Source organism: Perognathus longimembris, chromosome 17 (genome assembly GCF_023159225.1).
Source record: "Perognathus longimembris pacificus isolate PPM17 chromosome 17, ASM2315922v1, whole genome shotgun sequence".
In the NCBI taxonomy this organism is placed as follows: Eukaryota; Metazoa; Chordata; class Mammalia; order Rodentia; family Heteromyidae; genus Perognathus; species Perognathus longimembris.
In genome coordinates this window covers 37,083,889-37,105,002 of record NC_063177.1, presented here as the reverse complement: position 1 = coordinate 37,105,002, position 21,114 = coordinate 37,083,889, and the positions used below count along the sequence as shown (strand labels likewise).

The 21,114-nt window shown below is 39.3% G+C and overlaps 1 protein-coding gene across 10 annotated transcripts in view; it reads right to left on the bottom strand.

The window, feature by feature from the left end:
• Nucleotides 1-21,114, bottom strand: part of Cdk12 (cyclin dependent kinase 12) — a 110,441-nt gene that overhangs the window by 35,601 nt on the left and 53,726 nt on the right. For 2 of the 10 annotated variants that reach the window (XR_007213801.1, XR_007213802.1), the window contains exons 12-14: nt 20,386-20,597; nt 17,838-18,290; nt 11,413-12,225 (exon numbers count right to left, since the gene is read on the bottom strand). Coding sequence is in view for 4 of the 10 variants with exons in the window: in XM_048366649.1 (XP_048222606.1) it covers nt 11,507-12,225; nt 17,838-18,290; nt 20,386-20,597 (1,384 nt within the window). In the remaining 6 variants the exon portion in view is untranslated. The other 8 variants (XR_007213804.1, XR_007213805.1, XR_007213803.1 and 5 more) reach the window with 7 other exon arrangements.

Here is a 21,114-nt window from a genome sequence, read left to right as displayed (position 1 = left end):
GTTCCATGAGACCCTTATCTCCAATTAACCATGAAAAAGCTGGAAATGGAGCTGTGGCTCAAGTGGGTAGAGCACTAGCCTTGAGCAAAACGGCTCAGGGATAGCACTCAATCCCCAAGGGTACCAACGCCCCAGGCTACTCTCTCTCTCTCTCTCTCTCTCTCTCTCTCACACACACACACACACAATAACACAATATGGTCCCCATATGAGTGATAAATTAAGGAGATTCAATAGAAATAGAAGGAGCAAAATCTAGAACTACAAAGGGCAATTAAGGTTAATCATTAATACAAGGTTAATGCAAAAAGATAACTTGGAGATTACTCAATTTTACATCAAAACACCAGCTTGTATTTGAGGTTCTCTTGTCCATCACAGGACTCTGAGACAGAAGAGTTTCGACTATAAAACAGAAAGGTTTACAGAACAGCAGACTTTATGCAGTTTGGGTAAGAATTATACATTCCCTAAGTAGGACATATCTGCTTGGCACCAACTGGACATTTCCCCTATGCTATCAACTAAGGTGTAAGTGACCAAATATAAAGGGTATGTAATATGACCTACTTCTCTGTCATCTGCAGACAATCTTCATTTTGCAGATCTCCTGCCCCACTGATCTAGACCTATAACTTTCCAAGTTGTACAATGGCGTCTCTCTTCAGCATTCCCCTCTCTGTACATCACTGAGTCATAATTTCACATACTCAGAGAAGTCTAAACCAGGGAAAGGAGTAAGAGAATTTATAGAACCTATTTTGGGTTTAGACCACTGTGGAGCATCACCTTTCCTTCTGCCTGGTCACAGAATATCAAACAATTATATGGGGGAGAGGTTGGACTCCCCACAATTTTTCTATAATCTCAGAGTACTTTACTTTGCTTTGAATTTTATCCCATCTCTCATTCAGAGACCTCTTCCCAACTTAGCTTTCAGGCAGATGTGTTTGCCTTTTCCATTCCTTATTCTTTTCAAAATAGCTGTATTGCAATGCAAAGGAATCTGAGTAGAGATTTGGGGTGAATTCCTCAGTTACGTCTGAAGATCTTTTCCTGCTAACCAGCCTTCGGAGATAGTGACTAAGTGTTCTTTGAAATCTGGAGCAACTCTGAAGGTATTAGGCATTTTGGCTGTGGCTGCTATTTGTTTCCCAATGAAGCAGAGCTTTCATATGTAAATAAAATTATTTGTACAATTTGTATATTGAGCCATTAAAGATAAAAGATTGTTTTTCTATTAGTGATTTTTAAATCTATCTTTCCCCTCAATCTTTGTCCTCCCCCTCAAAAATCCCTCAGCCTTTTCTTCCTTTTCTGAAGCTGAGGGTTCTCAGGAATAGGTGATCTTAATGTTGGGGGATCTAATATTCATGTAGGGTAAGATCTGGCCTCTTGAGACCTAGCTAGCTGAACTAGATTGTTGAGACCACTGCTGAGCTACTTCCCTTCCTGAGCCTCAATTTCCTGCTTTGTAAACTGAGAGGTGGATTACAGGACTTTTTTTTTTCTTTCTAGTTCTGATAGTCTACAATTCTACAAAGGAAAATATGTGTCCTTCCCTCAGGAAGTGAGGTACTCCTGCTTTTCACCCCTCTCTTGAACAGGGTAGACTGATGCCTACAAATATGACTTTCTCACACAGATTTAACTAAAGGGACAAGTGAGTCCCAAAAGGAAGTCTTCCACTAAATGCTAAACCTTGCTTCTTAAGAGGAAAAGAAATTAAGGGATTAACTCTTTGCCTGAATCTTGATAAAACAAATAGGGGACAGAAGGAAGATACAGGATAGGAAGAAGTATGATAAACCATCTTGCCCACAATTCCTCCTGTTCCCTTGTTATACTAAACAAACCCACATTTGGCTTTGCCTTTGGGAGCCCCATATTAAGCCGTGGCTGCTAATCCAACACAACTGTATGTAGACGAGAAGAATGGATGCTTATGAACACCTACAATATCCACATAAATGTCCAATCCATGTCCATACACTCCTGTTTTCTCTAGGCTGATGTGCTGGTAAGAAGCCCTGGTGACAGGTGACAGCATCCCAGTCTTCCTCCTCCCCAAAGTTGGAAAGGAAGAGACAGTGAGACAGGACCTACTTGGCTTCCTATAAATTGTTTTGTCCTTCCTCACAGCTGCAATCAGAAGCTAAGGGCTCCCGCAGGCCTTGTTCTTATCTGCTGCAGGCAATGGAGGGTTTTTGAAACAGAGAGGACTTGGCTGCGGCCCCGTTTCAGCTGCCGTTGGGGCTGGCTAATGGACTCATTCGTGAAGACCCCCGCCTGCCTCACTAAAGAGTCCCCTGCCGGCCCCCTCCCCAGTCCCAACCCAATTAATAAATGGGGGCTCCCACTTTATGGCTTTGGGAGCAGGAACTAGAGATACAAATGACCCCTAGGGAGAGACTGAAAAGGGCCTTCCAAGAATCAAGCCAGAAAATTGTACATCCACAAGCACATGCTGCCACAAGCTAGTCATATCCCATTTTCAAAGCATTAAAGGGGAAGAAACTGGCAAGAAAAAAACATCATTTTCTTTCCCCAAATGGGCTAATATTTTTCAAGTCTGTGGCATACCCTCATAAGGTTCTCTCTTGCTTGGTTCTCTGACCTGGAAAGAAGAGGGTGCAGGATACCATCTGGACAGTGTACGACCCACTGTCCTCCCCAACAAGATCACCTCCTAGACTGCAACATTAAACACAGTCTTACTGTATCAACTGGTTAATAATTCTTCCTTAAAAACAAAGCAGCCACTTCTTGCCAAACCTTCATCGCCATGATTAGCAAAAGTGTGTCCTGGGATCATCATCTGGAGGACATCTCTTATCTCTCCCTTCACATCCACACTGTGAGCAAGTCTATGGACCTTTATCTTCTTTGTCCTCCTCTAGCACAAGCCCTTACCATCTCTTGCCTAGGCAAGAACAGTAACATCCTTTGCTTCCTTGACCCAATGCAGTTGCAAAAGTCTTCAGCATCATTCTCAGCCTGCTACTGCTTACCAAACCAAACTCCAATTCCTCACTCAGGCCAACAAGATTGCTTCCACTTCGTTTCCTAATACTCCTTTCCTACCATCCTTGTCAACTTATAGCCCTTTGCACAAAACACATGATAACCTCCCTTCCAAGAACCTCCTGTCAGCTCACCTTTCTCTCTTCTATTCTATGCTATCTTCTCTTTTAAGAATCACTTCTGGGCCAGGCACTAGTGGCTCATGCCTGTAATCTTAGCTACTTAGGAGGCTGAGATATGAGGATCGTGGTTCAAAGCCAGCTTGGGGTGAAAAGTCCATGTGACTCATCTCCAATTAACCACCAGAAAACTAGAAGTGGCTCAAAGTGGTAGAGCATTAGCCTTGAGCAAAAGAGCTCAGGGACAGTGCCCAGATCAGTTCAAGCCCCATAACCGACAAAAATAAATAAATAAACAAAAACAAAAACAAAAACAAAAACCAATCCAAACAACTGATTAACTACTTCTTCTGATTCTTTAGCTTTTGCTTCTTGTTAGGGTACTGTTTATAATCTGCCTAATGTACTGACTTATCAATATTGATTCTCAAGTCGGATGTGATGACACACACCTGTATATTCCAGGACTTGGGACGGCTGAGTTTGAGACCAGCCTGGGGGATACAGACCTTGTCTCAAACAAAACAAAAACTCTTTTATTTTCTCACTTTCCACTCACGTACAAGACTCATTTCTCTCACTTTTCCTAAAAATGGTATCCTCCCTCAATCTTCCTGTCCCAGAGTTTTGTCCTGTAGTCAGGAGAGTACCCTGTTAATGATATTCCTGCTCCCCACTGAAGCCACTTTCATGGTATAACTCGGGATATTACATCAAACAGCCACAAGGAACACAATCGTATTCTGTCAATTTTCAGATTGCTACGTGCCCCCAAACTTGACACCAAGGTTTTTCAGAATCACAAATTCAGTTTCATGACTTTGAAATGTTATTTTAAAAAAAGAAAATAAGCACAGTCACCAAAAGAATTTATCTTTATAGTACATAAGCATAATTTTCTTAAAAGATACCTTTAGGATTAGAAATCTCATTTTATTCCTTATATCTAAGCAAAATGAATCCTAAATTCCTGGGTCATAACCTAATTTTTAAAAATGATCTGGTTTTCTGGAATTAAAATACCCCAATGCCAAGAGTAATATTGCTCCCTACCAGATCTACCTGTGGCCATCATTTTAAGTCTGTAGGAATGGAGAAATCACTGGTCTCTTTCAACTGTTAGCTGAGTTCTTCCTTAGAATACTCTTACTCTCCAATGATGATTATTCACTTCTTCTAGCTTAGCCTTTTGGGTTAAGAGAGGAAAAAGTACTTTACCACTCTTCCCCTTTCTTTGTGTGTGTGTGTGTGTGTGTGTGTGTGTGTGTGTGTGTGTGTGTGAGCAGTGGAGCTTCAACTCTGGGCCTGGGTGCTGTCCCTGAGCTCTTCAGCTCAAGACCAGTGTTCTACCACTTGAGCCACAGGGCCACTTCCAGTTTTCTGGTGGTTGGTTAAAGATAAGTCTCATGGACTTTCCTGCTTGAGCTGGCTTTGAACCCTGATCCTCAAATCTTAGCCTCCTGAGTAGCTAGGATTACAGGAGTAAGCCACTGGCATTCAGCTTCTTCCCTTTTCTTAAAAATACTGTTCTAGATAGTAAAGAGGATTTGCCTTTTATTCTTTTCAATCTTTATGCCCAAGTTGTCTAAGAATATTAGAATACTAAAACCAAAAGCAGTTAGCACAGTAACTGACACAATACTTAACGCTAGTTCCCCCTTTTTTCCTTTCTTTTCTCTAACACCCTGGGTTTGTCCAGCTTCCTGCCCCCCCCGCCCCCGCCCCACCATTCGCCAATGATGGTCCCAAACTAAACAAACAAATGTCATGTTGTAGTACAAATATTCTGTAGCTCTAATTACATATTCTGGCTTGTTTGCCCTTCTGTATACTATCCTTATTTGGATTTAAAACAAGGGGAAGTGGAAAAATACTAATTTCTTGGTTGACCTAAAATATATAAAACCACTTGCAGGAGAGTCTTAAAACTAAAAAATACAAATAAATTTCTTTGCCTCTAAATTACTTCTTGAACAATGCAGGAAGCATTGCTAAGCAACTTTAATCTTTAAACATCACAGAAATTATCAACAGTAGTAAATTTTGGGTTTTTCAAGATGTTGCATTTTGTGGGTTCTTTTCAATTATATTGCTCATATTATAAATGTTATTCGATGGGCTGGGAATGTGGTTTAGTGGTACAGTGCTTGCCTAGCATGCATGAAGTCCTAGGTTCAACTCCTCAGTACCATATACACAGAAAAGCCAGAAGTGGCACTGTGGCTCAAGTGGTAGAGTGCTAGCCTTGAGCAAAAGCAGCTCAGAGACAGCACCCAGGCCCTGAGTTCAAGCCCCAGCAATGGCCAAAAAAGAAAAAAGAAAAAAGAAAAAAAGTTATTTGCTCAATGTGTTCTTTTATTCTCTAGAGTCTCTATAGAGTCTTTATACTATCCTCAGCCTATCAGTTCTAGGCTCATCTTCCAACCCTAAAGATACTACTGTGATCAAGGCTCTTTTACTCATATAGGTGCTTTAATAGGGCTTCCCTGAAATAACTGTTAACTTCTAAAGCAATCATCCCCTAAACTCACCAGACCAATCACAATTTTTCCTTACATCTCATATCTGTAATTCTTCAGTCCAGCTACCAAAACTGTTCAAGCCCTTTTTACCCTATTTTTACCTCCTTATATTGCTTCATTTTATGATTCCCTAACAGAAATTACAAATATTAGTACAAAAGCTCCTGAATTATGTGAAAAACCAGGTTCTTAAGTTTCTTCTAGGTCTTTGAATTTAGCTTGCTATTTTTCTCCCTCACATTTATAAGTATTCAAAATTACATTAGCCTGGTATTGAGGGTTGTCTATAAGCAGATCTCACCAAGTGTCCCTCATTAGGCATTACTGAAGTTCAAGAGGGAGAAAGATCTCTTACAGCCCATCAGATACTCTCTGCTCTTCCAGTAAAGTCACCTGGTAAAACCCTAGGTTTGTTCTTCATTTAGCTCTGACTGCTACACTGCAGCCTTTCTAAAGGTTCTTTATGGTGCCTCCAAAGGGGATGGTTCAGCTTTGATACAATGTCCTTTTCCCCTTTAGAACCATGAACTCTTTTTAGTTGACAACCATGCCAAAACAAGACATCAGAAATTCATCTATTTCCAGATCCTAGAGAATCTCTCAATAAACGTCATGGCTATTATCTTTAGTTCAGAGAAGTATGCTGAAGCTGAGGTAGCACAATAAAAAAGCTTCATCTAGAGGATATTAAAGTCTATAGTACTCAACATCAGTGTCTTTCTCTCCGATTTGGACTTGGGCTAATTATTGAGACAAGAGATATAATGAGAACAATCTATTGGTCAAAACATTTTGGCACCCCAGGACATTAATCACCAGGATATCAAAGCAACCCTTATCTGCTTTCCTCTTGGTACAGCCCTCTTTTCACCAACCTTTACTTTCCACAGACATCATTTCTGACTGAACTCAGAAATGTCACCAGTAAATGCAACACTCTCAGGTTAAGGGAGAAAAGGATAAGAGATGAAGGTTTAAAGAGAAGAAACAGAGACACTGAAAGGAAATTCCTTTTCATGGGCACACAGCATGAATTAAAAGCTCCTTTCATGGCCCTTGGCAATACGTTACTTTGCTTTTCACTTCCCACCCATAATTTGAGCATCCAAATAGACATTTGCCTTCTCAATCACCTCTAAACACACCTCAAAATTATGGTGCTCTAAATACCCTGGAGGGTTAAGCAATCAATACCTATGGTAGGCCTAAATCACTCTTGTTGGATGGTGAGTAGGGGAAGGGGGAAGTAAGTAAAAAGTGGATGGGTGGATAAGTGATGGAGACAGCTACTCTGAGTGAAGACTGGTATACCAACAATGATTCCTAAAGGTGTTAAAGCTCCTAGCTAGATTCCCACTTTATTTAGAGTAATCCCAAGGCTGTTGAAACCCTAGAGGTGTTCCTATAGATGAAAACTATCACATGTGGAAAATAAAATCAACCAAAGTGTCCAGGTATTCTCATTTTGCCTCTCAGGCCAATGAGAAGACTTGGTAGCCTACCTCTCCCTAGGAATGGTAGTTATTTCTGAATTGAGGAACTCCTCATTCCCATTCCACTTAGTCCTTCAGAATGACTAAGCTGTGAAGAGAAGCCACTCAACAGCTTAAAAAGTCAATTTATGGGGTAATCTTTAAATTTTCTAGTAGGCTGAAGTTCAAACTCCCAGTCATTAGCCTACAATTAAGAAAGGCCTAAAACTAATTCCTTTTCTCTACAGACTAACCTGAAACACATTATTCCATGATATGGAACAATCTCCTGGGTAAAAAGGACATGATAAAGCCAAAAGGCAAGAGTTCACCCAAAATCCTGAAGATTCAAAACCAGGCTGGGTCATCAAGTTTTTGAATCTCTCATTTCCTGTGTTTGAATATACCTTTTAGAGCTTACAACTTCCAGACATCTATTGCCTGATGGATTTTCACCTGCTATTTGCCTAATGGTCATAATAGCAGGACTATAGTACATACTATATAGGAAAATTTATCCTCAGTGTCCTTAAGCGTAAAAGGGAAGGTAAAGCAATTCTGCCCTTAGAGTTGGGAAAGATTTTAGAAATTTATAAGACTTAACTGATTCATGTCCTGGATTGAGTTTCCCAGGAAATCTTAGCAATTAGGTACACCAATCCCCATGCTGACTGTCACTCTTTCATAACAATGGAAAACAGGTGTGTGTGGGGGGATACTGAGGAGCCTGGTTTGAGAGTATCCTTTAAGTCTAAACGGCTTCTTACCAACTTTCCTTGATGACTGTTGAGCTTAAAACCCACTTACCTCTCCTGTCAGGAGGAGTCAGGGTACATGTAGCTCAACTCTTGATGGCTTCATAACCACCATTATTTATGCGATTTTTCTACTAAAAAAAAAAAAATCATGGATTCCCCTAACCCATTAAATTTTTTTTCTAGTCTCTAGTGTTTTCAAGCACCTCTTCAGTCCATAAAAATCTTTTGTTTTGGTAGTTTATGAATCTATAGCAATTCTGAGACAGAGAACCCCAAAGGATTAAGTGGAGGAAAAATGTCCTTCATACACAATTAGATATATATGCTCAGAGGGTATAGACATTAGAAGTAAATGCAATGGAGCAAAAGTGGTATAGTAACAGGAAATATTTAATTTTCCAATCTCCACTTTCCATTTTTATAAACTGAAAAATTTAATTATATTACAAAATATCTGTACATAGACAAGGTACACCCGATGGGTGAGGGACAAAAACAAGAGAAAGGAAAACAGTGTCAGGAACCTAGGGAGAATGAGGTGGGAACTGACACTTTTTGATGCAGCATTGTCTTTCTCTCAAAACCTGCTGATAGCCATTTTAAGCACTGTAGCTATATATGCATACTATACACACACATACAAGTGGTTGGGTGATGTCTATGGCAGAAGCCAACAAAAATCCTAATTTCAAATTTGTGCGAACTGCCCTGCTTTAAACATCTGATGTTATTTTCAAATCCTTATTCCTACAAGTAGTTGAAGAAAAAACTAAGAAAATGGCTAGACAAATTTGTTTTCAAAACCACAAAAATGATTATGGTCAAACCAGTTTTGCCTCTCATTCATGAAGATGATCAGATTTCTCATCTGTTCAAAATAATGAATTTAATAGACTTAGTATTTCCCATGGTACAATAGTTTAAACAAAAACAAAACCACTTTTGAATGGGATTAATTTGGTTTGTAATTTCCAGTCAAGTTGAAATTCAGCCAGACTTTTACTTCCATCATGTTTATAGACAACATAGCTGAAAAATCTGTACTTTTTCCTCCACACACATTCCAGAATATTAAAACAATTTCCCCATTTTTAGTCAAAAATTTTTTAAAAAATTGTTTCATCTTAAAGGTTAGACGCCCCAAATGGGGGTGAGGGTGAGATGGGATCATACATACACATATACACATTCACACATACACCCACCCCCTTCTCTAGCAGGGATGGAGAAATGGAAGCTTACGTATATTATTTAGAATATTTGGCATAATTAAAAATAAGGGACGGCATAGGAGGAGAAAAAACATTACTGATGATTGTTGATAACCAAAATACAATGGAAATATAGAGAATTTTATTTGTATTTGGTGGGGAAACAATTATTTTTTTCTCTGGGAAGATACTACTGAATGTATTCCAGGCTCAGCTTTTTAAACCAAAAACAGAGGAATGGGGCCCAATACTTCAAATTCAAATATTCTAAAATACAAAGGCCCATGTCTGAGGACTACAAGGTTAGCAGACTGAAAGTTCAGATGAACTTCAGTCAGTGCAGTTTAACAACAGCAAGTCAGTGTGCCTAGGAAATCTGGTTGGACACAATGGTTTAAAAAACCATCAAAGCCAAAATGGTTAGAAGGTTCCATTACTGGCCTGAGAACAAAGCCAGACCAAAACCCAGAGAATAAAGAAATACACACACCAACATATATATATAATATATATTACATATATTATATATAATATATATGTTTCAGTAAAGGGAAAATAGTTTTCATGAGAGTATCTGAAGAGGGTTCTTCTTTCATTTCTTTAAAGTTTTTTTAAATTAATGCACCTTTCTTCTTATAAGTAATTTTATTGTTTAATATAAGAACTTGGCATTGAAACATAAAACTTCACTTGAGTTTTTAAAAGTATTCCAAGATGCTAGAGGATGTTTGCCTTTCTTTGTAAAAAAAAAAAAGGGGGGGGGGACGACTAAATTACATTTCATAAAGGACTAAGGACTGATCAATATATGACATGTATCTGTTTTTAAAATACTCCATATGCTGGTACTCACAGAAACCGAAGTTAGAATGAGAAGCCTCTCAAGTTATCCCAGCCTGAGAGCCTTTTTCTTTTCCTGTTTATGAGAAGGCAATGCTCTTGCCAGGTAATTCACACTCAACCATTTTTTTTTTTTTTTTTATCAAAACCAAATCTCTCTGGAAGAAAGTCCCTAAAATTGGTAGGGTATACATGCTGGAGATATGTTATATGTCAATACTGTTCTTTTTCACAGTATACTATTTTAAAATTATCTTTTTAAAAAAGGTATCAGATATTGATATATTTTCAGAAAAATATCCACCCCAAACTAAGTTACATTTCCATATATTTTTAGGAGTTTTTTTTCTCTTTGACAATAGCACAATGCTATTTGAAAGGTGTTTTTCTTTTGGAGAGGGGACATAAAAATATTATGTGTAAACAATATGCTAACTGCTCTTTTTAGCCCTCTAGGAATGGAGACATCATTTCTAACTACAGCTCAGCAGCAATACTCTATCTAAGCTGTCCATACTTTACAAACCAGCTTCCCCATCTGAACATGGTTTAAAAAAAAAAACCAAAACATTTTAGAATTGAAGAGTTACAGAGAACAATGTAGGAGTTTGAATTTCCTTTCCTTTATTAAAAAAAAAAGTAAATAATTATTCCCGGTTCTTACGCATCTCAATGATTTTTTTTTTCCAAACAAATGCCTCACAGAGAGAGGGAGAAAATAAGAAGGAGGAAGGAAAGGAAGGAATGGAGGAGGGAAGGGAGAATGGTAAAGGAAAGAGAAAAGCAAACAAAAAACAAAACAAAAACAAAGGGATAAGAGACTGTTAAAGTCTACCTACTTGCCCAAGAATGCCACTTTCTGTAACCTGCTTAATGTGCAGGGAGAGGGGCATTTCTTTTGTCAAAGTGGAGCAAACTTTAAGGATGAGTAATTTATTTGGAAAAAAGGTATGTCCAAGATGCTCAACAGGGGTCAAGGGGGAGTGTTCACTTAAAAGCAAAAAATGTGACATGGTGGAGAGGAAGGAAACCTTTATTTAAATCAGCCAGGCCACTCGTTTCACTTCTAGCAAAAGCCCAAGAACAGCTCAAATTTTGTGAACACTATTCTCTTTGAAGAGGGGAAAATCTAAATTAAATTCAGAAGAAACCAACCACAAAAACAAAACAAAAACAAACTTTAAAAAACAAAGAAAGCCTCTCCTGAGCCATCTCAAAACAGAATCTATTCTTTCTCTCTTCTGCTTAAGAAGTGCAGGCAATAAGCTAATTAATGCAACATTTACTTTTCAATTTAATGACCCTCTCCATATTCCCTATTGTATCTCCTACATAGAGTTGAAGTAAGTGTTCTGGCTATAGACCATCCCAGGAGAACTGGTGCCAACATTCGAAGTCACTTGCTAGCAGCAAGTGAGCAAGGAATACAATGGACAGCTTTGCAGTAGCCAAATGCAGATGATTACCTCATTCTGGCAAGTGATTTCATTAAAGGTTCAGAGGCCTGGATGGAGAAAGATGGATAGGGATGGAATCTTTCAGGACATTGAAATCTCTGGGTTAGTAAGGAACTCCTCTCCCTCTTCCCCCTCCACGTGATGGGACTCTTGTAGAACCCCGGTAGAGTTTTCCATAAGCAGAAGACTGAGTTGGGCCCCCCCAGTGAAGGCTTGCTCCTGAGCTGCTGGCCCCAGTGGTTCCTGGCCCCAGCTCCCCATAGTTTTGCAATTTGGTCTCTGTATGTACTACAGAGTTGCTGTTTCCCTCAGCCTTCAGGAATGGTTGCCCAGCCACTGAGTGTAATGCTAAGGGGACCCTGGCAAAACGGAGGTCCTGGTCCCCTGGGAACTGCACTGACCCTGTGCCCTGGTAATTGCTGGATTCCCCAAGGTGGCTCACAGAGCCTGAGAAGGTCCTGTTCTTCACCAGTGTCTGGACCAAAGAAGATTCTGTCAAGGTTGAACCAGAGCTGCGTTCATCAGTGTCAGTGGCACTGAACCCTGTTTCGGGCCCATCAGTGTTTCCATAAGTCCTGTTTGGACGGGATCGGGTGGAGTACTCCATTGGTCTCAAGGCCTGGTGCTCATGTGGCAGGTGGCCAGGAGGCTCTGCTTCAGGCTGGGATAAAAGTTGTAGCAAGGCGGCTGTCACGGCGGGGCTCAACTCCTGGGGGGCGCTGGAAATATCGCCTTCAACCAGAGGGGGTGGAGGTGGCGGCGGTGGAGGTCCAGGGGGCTCAGGGGGCCTCTTCTCTGGTGGAAGAATGTGAGGAGGACATGCTGTGGAAGGGTTACTTCTTTTAAACACCATCTTAAAAATCACATGTGATTATAAACACATGCGTGTGCACACACACACACACACACACACACACACAGCCCAACATAAGTATCAGTACAAGTAACAAGATAAAGAATAAAATCTTGGAATCAGAAAATTATAATTTATAAAGAAAATCAAGATTAAAAGTAAAACAGTTGCATTCTGTAACTAACAGTTGGTATAAAACAATCATATTTCAAATGACTGTTCTGATTTTTTTCTGAGATTTCTTCCATTTTCTTGCTTAAAGAGTTGTGCTAATATGTAGATTGTTGGAACTTTCCTTTTTGCTGTTAGATTAAAACATTATTGAAAATAAAGCAGAAAGAGGAAGATGAGAGGGAACAATACTCAGTCTGTGTGGTCAAATTTCTATGACAATATCTTCCTGTGTAACAGAGACCTTGAATGGGACTTGGTTGATTAGCACATTTACAGAATGTTTGATGATATAAGGTTACCTGAAATACAAAGTAAAATAATACATAGGAAAGATGAAATAAAAGTAAAAACTTCTCATTCCTTCCATGTATAAGAACATACTTGCTTCTCTAGACTAGTCATCTCTCTCTTGGATTACATTTGTAAGAAAATAGTTACTGCGGTGCTGACATTAAACTTTTTATGTTAAAATAATTATAAAGACTAATCTATAATAAATTTTCTATTTTGTTTTCCTACCTTTGCATTTTTTCATGCTATGAAAGAAAATCACTCTATATGGTGTCATACAGAATTGGGTTGTTGATAAACGTGTTTATCCTAGGGATGATAAGAAATTAGTATTGAGAAATGTATTAAACAATTGAACTCAGTCTTTATAAAGACCTCTGTCTTCTTAAATCACTTTCCAGATTTTCTTTTTTACACTACCATCTAAATTTGCCTAATGGTCACAATCGCTTATGTGATAATGAACACCTGCCAATGTAGGATGTAAAATGGCATGCATTTGAGAATATACAAAACCACTGAGACAGGAGTACAGTTAAGAACAGTGTCTTTAGAGAATTGGGAGTCAACCTGCTAAAGAAAAGTTTAATGTTTTAATCCTATCTCTCAACCAAATTTTCTCCCCCGTGCCACCTCCAAGTATATCCATGTAGCCATTCTTCCATTATCTGAGCTAGTGATATAAAGGAATTAGATAAACCATAAAGTTTTTAGTTATAATTCGATATTTTTGCAGAAAATTTACCTTGATTATGTTCTGCAAAGACAATCAATAAATAAGTTTGCCTTTCCTAAGTATACAGTTGAATGCACTCTAAAAACACCACAAAAATTTAAGGTTTAAAGTATTATGATGATAATAAGTCAGGTGCTATATGTAATATACAAGTAGAGCAATCAACAATCTCAATGTTTCTGGAACTGAAGGGGTTTCCAGGCTGCTAATTTTGTTTTAAAACAGGCCAGTTGAGGGATGAGTTGGTCACCTTATATAGTCCCTACTAAATTACTTGCTGACTGGCTGGTTGGCAAGGGGAAATAAAATCTTGCTATAGAAAACGGAACATTTGCTAACACCTGTAATTTACCTGGAAGGTAGAGATCAGGGGAATCACAGTTTGAGGCTAGCCCCAGCAAAAATTAGCAAGACCCCATTACTACTTCAAGCCAAGCATGGTAGTATTATGTCTGAGCCCAGGTATGTGGGAGGCCATAGGTAGGAGGATTGTGGTCTGAGGCTGGCCCAGGCAAAAGTTTGAGACCCTACTTGAAACATAACTAAAGAGAAAAAAGGTAGCTGAGTGCTGGTAGCTCATACCTGTAATCCCAGCTACTCAGGAAGCAGAAACCAGAGGATCAGGGTTCAAAGCCAGGCTGGGCAGAAAAGTCTTTGAGACTCATCTCCAATTAATCACCAAAAAAGCCAGAAGTAGAGCTTTGGCTCAAGTGGTAGAGCACTAGCTTTCAGAGAAAAAGCTAAGGGACAGTGCCCAGGCCCTAAGTTCAAGTCCTAGTACTGGTACAAAAGAAGAAAGAAAAGAAAAGAGATGAGATAGACAGACAGAGGCAAAAAGAGGGAGAGAAGGATAGAGAGAAGGAAGGGCTGGGGTATGGCTCAAATGGTAGAATGATAACTCTTGAGTTCAAACCTGAGTCCTGAAAACAAAAATAAAAGCCATGGAAAATTCCTAACTTGGAGATTAGATATTCTGAAAAAGGTAGGGTAATTAGACCATAAGCATTTCAGAGCTTTTAGCTGTTAACACTACTAATCTCACTATTTAAGAACATTGACCCCTCAGTGGAATACAATAGCTCAAAAGCTATGTATGTATGTTCATATAAGACTACTGTCGACATATTGTCTAATGTCGACATTACATTTAAAGTCCTAGGCGAATTTTCTTTGGCGTAGGCCACGTGGCTACTGTACATGTTCTTGGTACATTGGGTATTGTATATATGTCTGCCTGACCTAGGGAAGGGAAAGAAAAACAGGGTGTAAGATATCACAAGAAATGTACACACTGCCCTACTATGTAACTGTACCCTTTTTGCACAACACCTTATCAAAATTTTTTTTGTTTAATTAATAAATTAAAAAAAAAGAAAACAAAAACAATAAAAAAAGAAAAAAAAAGAACATTAGGACTAGAGGCATGGTTTGAGTGGTGGAGTGCTTGGTCTAGCAAGTGTGAGGCTGAATTTAAATCCCAGTATCATTTTTAAAAAGTTACTTAAAGACATCAAAAAGTATTTTTGGCTGGGCGCTGGTGGCTCACGTCTATAATCCTAGTTACTCAGGAAGCTAAAACCTGAGGTTCATGGCTCAAGCCAGCCCCAGCAGAAAAGGCCGTGAGACTTTTATCTACAACCATCAGAAAACTGAAGTGGATCTGTGGCTCAAAGTGGTAGAGGGCTAGCTACCCTTGAGTAGGATAGAGCCCAGGCCACCAGAAAGAAAAAAAAGTTATTTTTGAGACTGTCTCTACATAAAACAGAACATCAGGTTTCATAGGCATGGGATTTTTTCTTCCCCACAGTCCTGGGGCTTGGACTCAGGGCCTGGGCACTGTCCCTGGCTTCTTTTGGCTCCAGGCTAGCACTCTGCCACTTGAGCCACAGTGCCACTTTTAGCTTTTTCTATATATGTGGTGATGAGGAATTGAACCCAAGGGCTTCATGTATGAGAGGCAAGCATTCTACCACTAGGCCATATTCCCAGCCCAAGCATGGGATTTAAATATATAATTATAAAAATGGGCAAATCTAAACCCACAAAATTTAAATTTTGTTAATATAAATAGCTAAATTTTGTCTTGCTCTATTTTGGTGGTACGGAGGACTGAACTCAAGACAGCACTCACTAGGATACTTCTTCTGAAAAATAACTCAAAATAATAAAAAATAACTTGCTTTATAACTTGAGCCATGTCATCAGACATAGGTTTCAACATAACATAACATAATTTTGGGGCTCAAATTCTTTCATGTCTATAAAATAAAACTTCTATTCCAAGTAGAAAAGTAGATGGATTGTAAAGAACTATAAAATTTCTTCAAATATGACCTATTCATATTTGAACAACTCATATTGCTCTCAGATTTAAAATGTTAATGTTGCCAAATTTGTCCTAGTTTTTTACTAGTGAAAGGAAGCATTTTAGTAAATGTAAAAAATAACTTTAAAAACTTCCTTGATCCACTAGATTTTAATTATCACCCTTTTCTAACAAGTATAGAACAGCTAAACAGCTAGACTGACAGGTTGTCCCCTTTTCTAGTTTATACATTGTGCCCTCTGCTAAGAGATATCAGGGAACAAACAAAAACTGTCTGTAATCTCATACTTGGGAGATAGGAGCAAGAGGATTGGGATTTTGAGTCTAGCCTGTGCTACATTGTGAGTGCTAGGCCAGCCTTGGGTGTACAAAACAAGAAATGCTGTAGAACACCAACTAGATAATCTAGTTGGTTAAATAACTAGCTGTGGCATTTTTGTACTTTTCTTAAAAAGTATATCCAGTGACATCTGGTCATAGGCCTACACTTGGTTTTACTTCAATTTCATCATGTGGTTGATAGCTCCTTCAATCAATTACTGGGTAAATTTCTTTCATTGTTAGATTGACTAACTTCTTTCAGACTTTGTTTTATTTGGGTGCCTGTCCTGGGGTTTGAACTTAGGGTCTGGGTGCTTTTTTTGTTCAAAGGCTAGCACTCTACCACTTTAACTACAGCTCCACTTCCTGCTTTTTGGCGATTAATTGTACGTAAAAATCTCATGAACTAGATTTCTACCTCAATCTGGTTTCAAATGCCAGATCCTCAGATCTCAGCCGACTGAGTAGCTAGAATTACAAGTGTGAGCCATGAGCTCCTAGCTTTTATTTATTCATTTTTCCTTCTTCAGTTTTTAATTAGAGCTAGATTTCTAAGAGAGGGACTAGAGAAAAGAATCAGAATCTAAGAAATGAGAAAAGAGGCCTGCTTTAATTCTAGATAGCCCTTTCTTACTCTATGTCCTTGAATCTCCTAAAAATAATTAGAATAATCATGACAGAGTAGCAAAGTGCCTAAAAACTATAAACACTTGAGATTTAGTTTTGCTTCTCCTAATAATCACCAAGGGACTATATAGGTAGGACGTATTTAAACTTTTGGGGCCATAGTTTTCCTGTCCATAAGTCAGGGGGTTACTTTTACTAATTATCTTCCAATTTTAAAACCTTTGTACTTTAAAAATACCTTATGCCATTGGCTTTTATATCATTGAAATAAAACACATACTTTCTATACCATCTCATATGAATGTAGGACCCTAAAGGTGAAGGTTAGTATACCTCTTCAACCCTTGTGTTTCTTTCCCAATTCATGAGTCTTCATGGACAGTAAAAACTTCCAGGGAATTGAAAAGTTTCAGATATGTAAGATTTTGCAAACAGTATATGAATCAGGATTATAGAATTTAAACTTCTTTTCCCTCTAATAAATTGCATGCTCTGGTCATGTGAAATAAAGATATAAACCAGTCCCTGTTTTCCTCCTTATAATGTTTACTTTCTGATCTGGAGTCCATTCCACGGTCTCTTAGAAAACACAGATTTAAAGAAATAATTTTTCTTATTTGTTGGAAAGAAACTAGACAGTGTTAATGATCTACCTTAGATCAATTCCCAAATTATGCTCAGAAAGTCAAATGATATTTTATTAAGGTTTTCTTCCAGCCAAGATTCTGGTATCCTGCATCCACTCCACTAGAAGTAAAGAAGTACAATCTGATAATGGTTTGTTAAGAAGGCAGATTTTCTAGGACTAGCTGGCCAACACACACAATGCTTCAAAAAGCAACACTAACCATGGTTCTAGTTTCCTTGACTATAACATAAGGCTTTTACTTACCTACATCCTAGAAATTGAAAAAATAATCGGTATACTAAAGATGCTTTGAGACTTAAAGACTTGTACAAGGAATACATTGCTTGGTGCTATGTTCTTCTGTAGACTGGGTTACAGAAAATCTGAAACTGAGGCCATTGGTGTGAAAAAGATGTTAGAGATTTTTAAGAGGATCAAAAAGCACCTGCTCAATGAGATTCATGACCGGTCTGTTTACCTGCTGCCTCCTCCTGTGGCATTGTGGGAGTTCTTCGAGGCCCCTGTGGCCCACTATTCTTGTCACTGTTGTTTTCCTCAAGGTTGCTTGCTGGCTCCTGGGTTTTCACCAGCTGACCCAAGAGAACTGCCAACATATTCTGCATGTCAGCTGGTGTGCTTGAAGCTTCAGGGGTCGTCTGTTCTGCTGAAGGCAGGACAACTGGCGTAGGGGGTGCTTCCTTCAAAGACTCCTCTGGGGCTATGGACTCTGAGTTCTGTTGCTGAGAACTGGCTTCCGTCAGGGCACTGATGGATTGGTTTAGGGCTTCCAGCTGCTGTTGCATCTCTGGGTTGGAATGGATGTTAAGCAGCTGTGCCATCTGAGGGATGCTCAGGTCTGTTTGGCTCTGTAGCAGATTTAATAACACTGCCAATTCACTTTGATTCAGCTGCTGTGTGATGTCACCAAGGCCTGTGGGGAGACAGTGGAGCAAACTTAAGAAGGCAGGCGGGGCAAGAAACCATTGCTTTCTTTGACTGGAAATAGCAATTTATAATAGCCCAAGAATAAACTTTTAGGTGTTCTGGGTTTTTTTGTTTTGTTTTGTTTTGTTGTGTTGTGCTGGTACTGGGGCTTGAATTCAGAGACATGATGCTATCCTTTTGTTCAAGGCTGATATTCTGTCACTTGAGCCACAACTCCACTACAAGATTTTTGCTGGGTAATTGAAAGTATCAGTCTCACAGACTTTTCTACGCAGGCTAGCTTACCACCACATCCTCAGATCTCAGCCTCTTAAGTAGACAGGATTAGATAGCACAGGTGCCCAATGGACCTTCATGTTTCAGTTGTCAGGTCAGTTATTTAGTTTTCCTTAAAAATATACAGATGAACTAAAAATATCTTTTCACTGATTGCCTTTTATTCACATTTTTCAATGCTGGTGATTTGTTTTCTTCCAAGTCCAGGACTTGAACTCAGTATCTGACACTTTGCTCATTGGCTGGCACTCTACAAACTTCAATGGTCAATGCTTACTATACATTAAGAATTACCAGCCAGGTGCTGGTGGCTCATGCCTGTAATCCTAGTTATTCAGGAGACTGAGATCTGAGGATCATGGTTCAAAGCCAGCCCAGGAAAAGTCCATGAGACTCCGATTTCCAATTAACTACCAGAAACTGGCACTGGTACTGTGGCTCCAAGAGGTAGAGCATTAACCTTGAGCAAAAAAGCCCTGGGATATCGCCCAGGTCCCGAGTTCAAGTCCCAAGATTACCCCTACTCACTCCTCCCTCCCCACCAAAAAAAAAAAAAAAAGAATTACCAAGAGCCAGGTGCTGGTGGATCACATTTGTAATACTAGCTACTCAAGTGGCTAAGATCTGAGGATCACAGTTTGAGTCAGCAGGGGCAGGAAAGCACACAAGATTCTTAACTCCAATTAACCACAAAACACCAAAAGTGGAGCTGTGGCTCAAGTGGTACAGCACTAGCCTTGAGCAAAAAGCTAAGAAACAACACCAAGGCTGGATCTGAGTTTAAGCCTTCATAGCAGCGCGCGCACACGCACACACATACACATATTTATATACACGCACATGCACACACATACACATATATATATACACACACACACACACACACACAGTCACCAGAAGCTAGAGAATGTAGATGTAGTTCAGGGGCAGAATGCTTGCCCAGCAAGTATAAGGCCCTGAGTTCAAATGCCAGCACTGCCAAAAAGAAAAAAAAAAATTACCAGAAGAGATTTTTGACAATTCAGACGTTTCATACCCATGTTTTGGCAATTGTTTGATGGTATTTTTTAAAACCTTTTTTGTGCTTGTACTGGGGCTTGAATTTAGGGTGTCAGACTACATTAGTTGGCTTTTTCATTCATAGCTGGTACTCTACCAACTTGAGTTACACCTTTGGTTCTGGCTTTTGTTTTTTGCTGGCTAATTAAGGTAAGAGTCTTGTGGTTTTCTCTGCTTTAATTTTTGTTGTTGTTGTTGTTTATGAAGCTTGAACTCAGGGTGCTGTCCCTGAGCTTTTCACTCAAGTTAGTACTCTATACCACTTGGAGCCACAGTGCCACTTCCAGTTTCTGGTAGTTAATTGGAGATAAGTGTCTCATGGACTTCCTGCCCTGCCAAATAAGTTTCTGGTATATTTAGAACAAGTAACAATCTACAGAATTACTAACATTTAACAACTGTGATTTAACATCATTGGATTCTAAGGTTTTACTTAATACAAATGGGCATAGGTGAACTGACCTTAAATTAAACTTTGCTTATCTAACTCATTTATCCCACACAAAACTGAGATACAGTTTTCCTTATTTCAAGGAAGGAAAATGGTATACTCCAGAGTTTCTGAACCATACACGTATACAAAACATAGTTTAATCCTCTCCCCATGAGAATATCAGACTCTTCTAATACTCCACTGAACAACAACAACAACAAAAAATATAGGCACATGCACTCCTTGTACCTGACCTTCAAAATCTGCCAAGATATGATTAATAAAAGCACAAAGGACCTATTCCAGCACTGACCTATTGCATCCCCAGCCCCAGGCTCCACTTTGCTAGGAGCTGGCTGTGGTGGTGCTGGGCTACTGTTCTTCACAGGTTCAGCAGTTATCCCTGAGGTAGTTTCTTTGCGAGAGGCTTTGGGTGGAGGTGGCTCTTCTACCACAACACCACTTTGTCGCTGTCGTCGCCGTTTCTTACTCCACAATTCATGGCAATCCTGCCAGTGAGGGAGACTAGAAAAAGACAAAGCAAAGGGAAATGTAAGTAAATGGAAGGAGAAAGGATTAAAATGGGACTGCAAAAAAGTACAGGAAATGGAAAGAATAAAGAGAATCTAAAAGGAAGTAGGTAACAGCAGTATAAAAATATCATGGTAGCTAGGAGTGGTGGTTCATGCCTGTCATCCTAGCTACTCAGGAGGCTGAGATCTGAGAATCGCAGTTCAAAGCCAGCATGGATGTGAAGGTCCGTGGGACCCTTATTTCTAATTAACTACCAGAAATGCAAGTGGAGCTGTGGCTCAAAGTAGTAGAGCACTAGCCTTGAGCAAAAAGAGCTCAGAGACAATACCCAGGCACCTGAGTTCAAGCCCTATGACTGACAAATGAATGAATGAATAAATATATATGGGCTGGGAATGTGGCTTAGAGGTAGAGTGCTTGTCTAGCATGCATGAAGCCCCAAGTTCGATTCCTCAGCACCACATAAACAGAAAAGGCCAGAAGTGGCGCAGTGGCTCAAGTGGTAGAG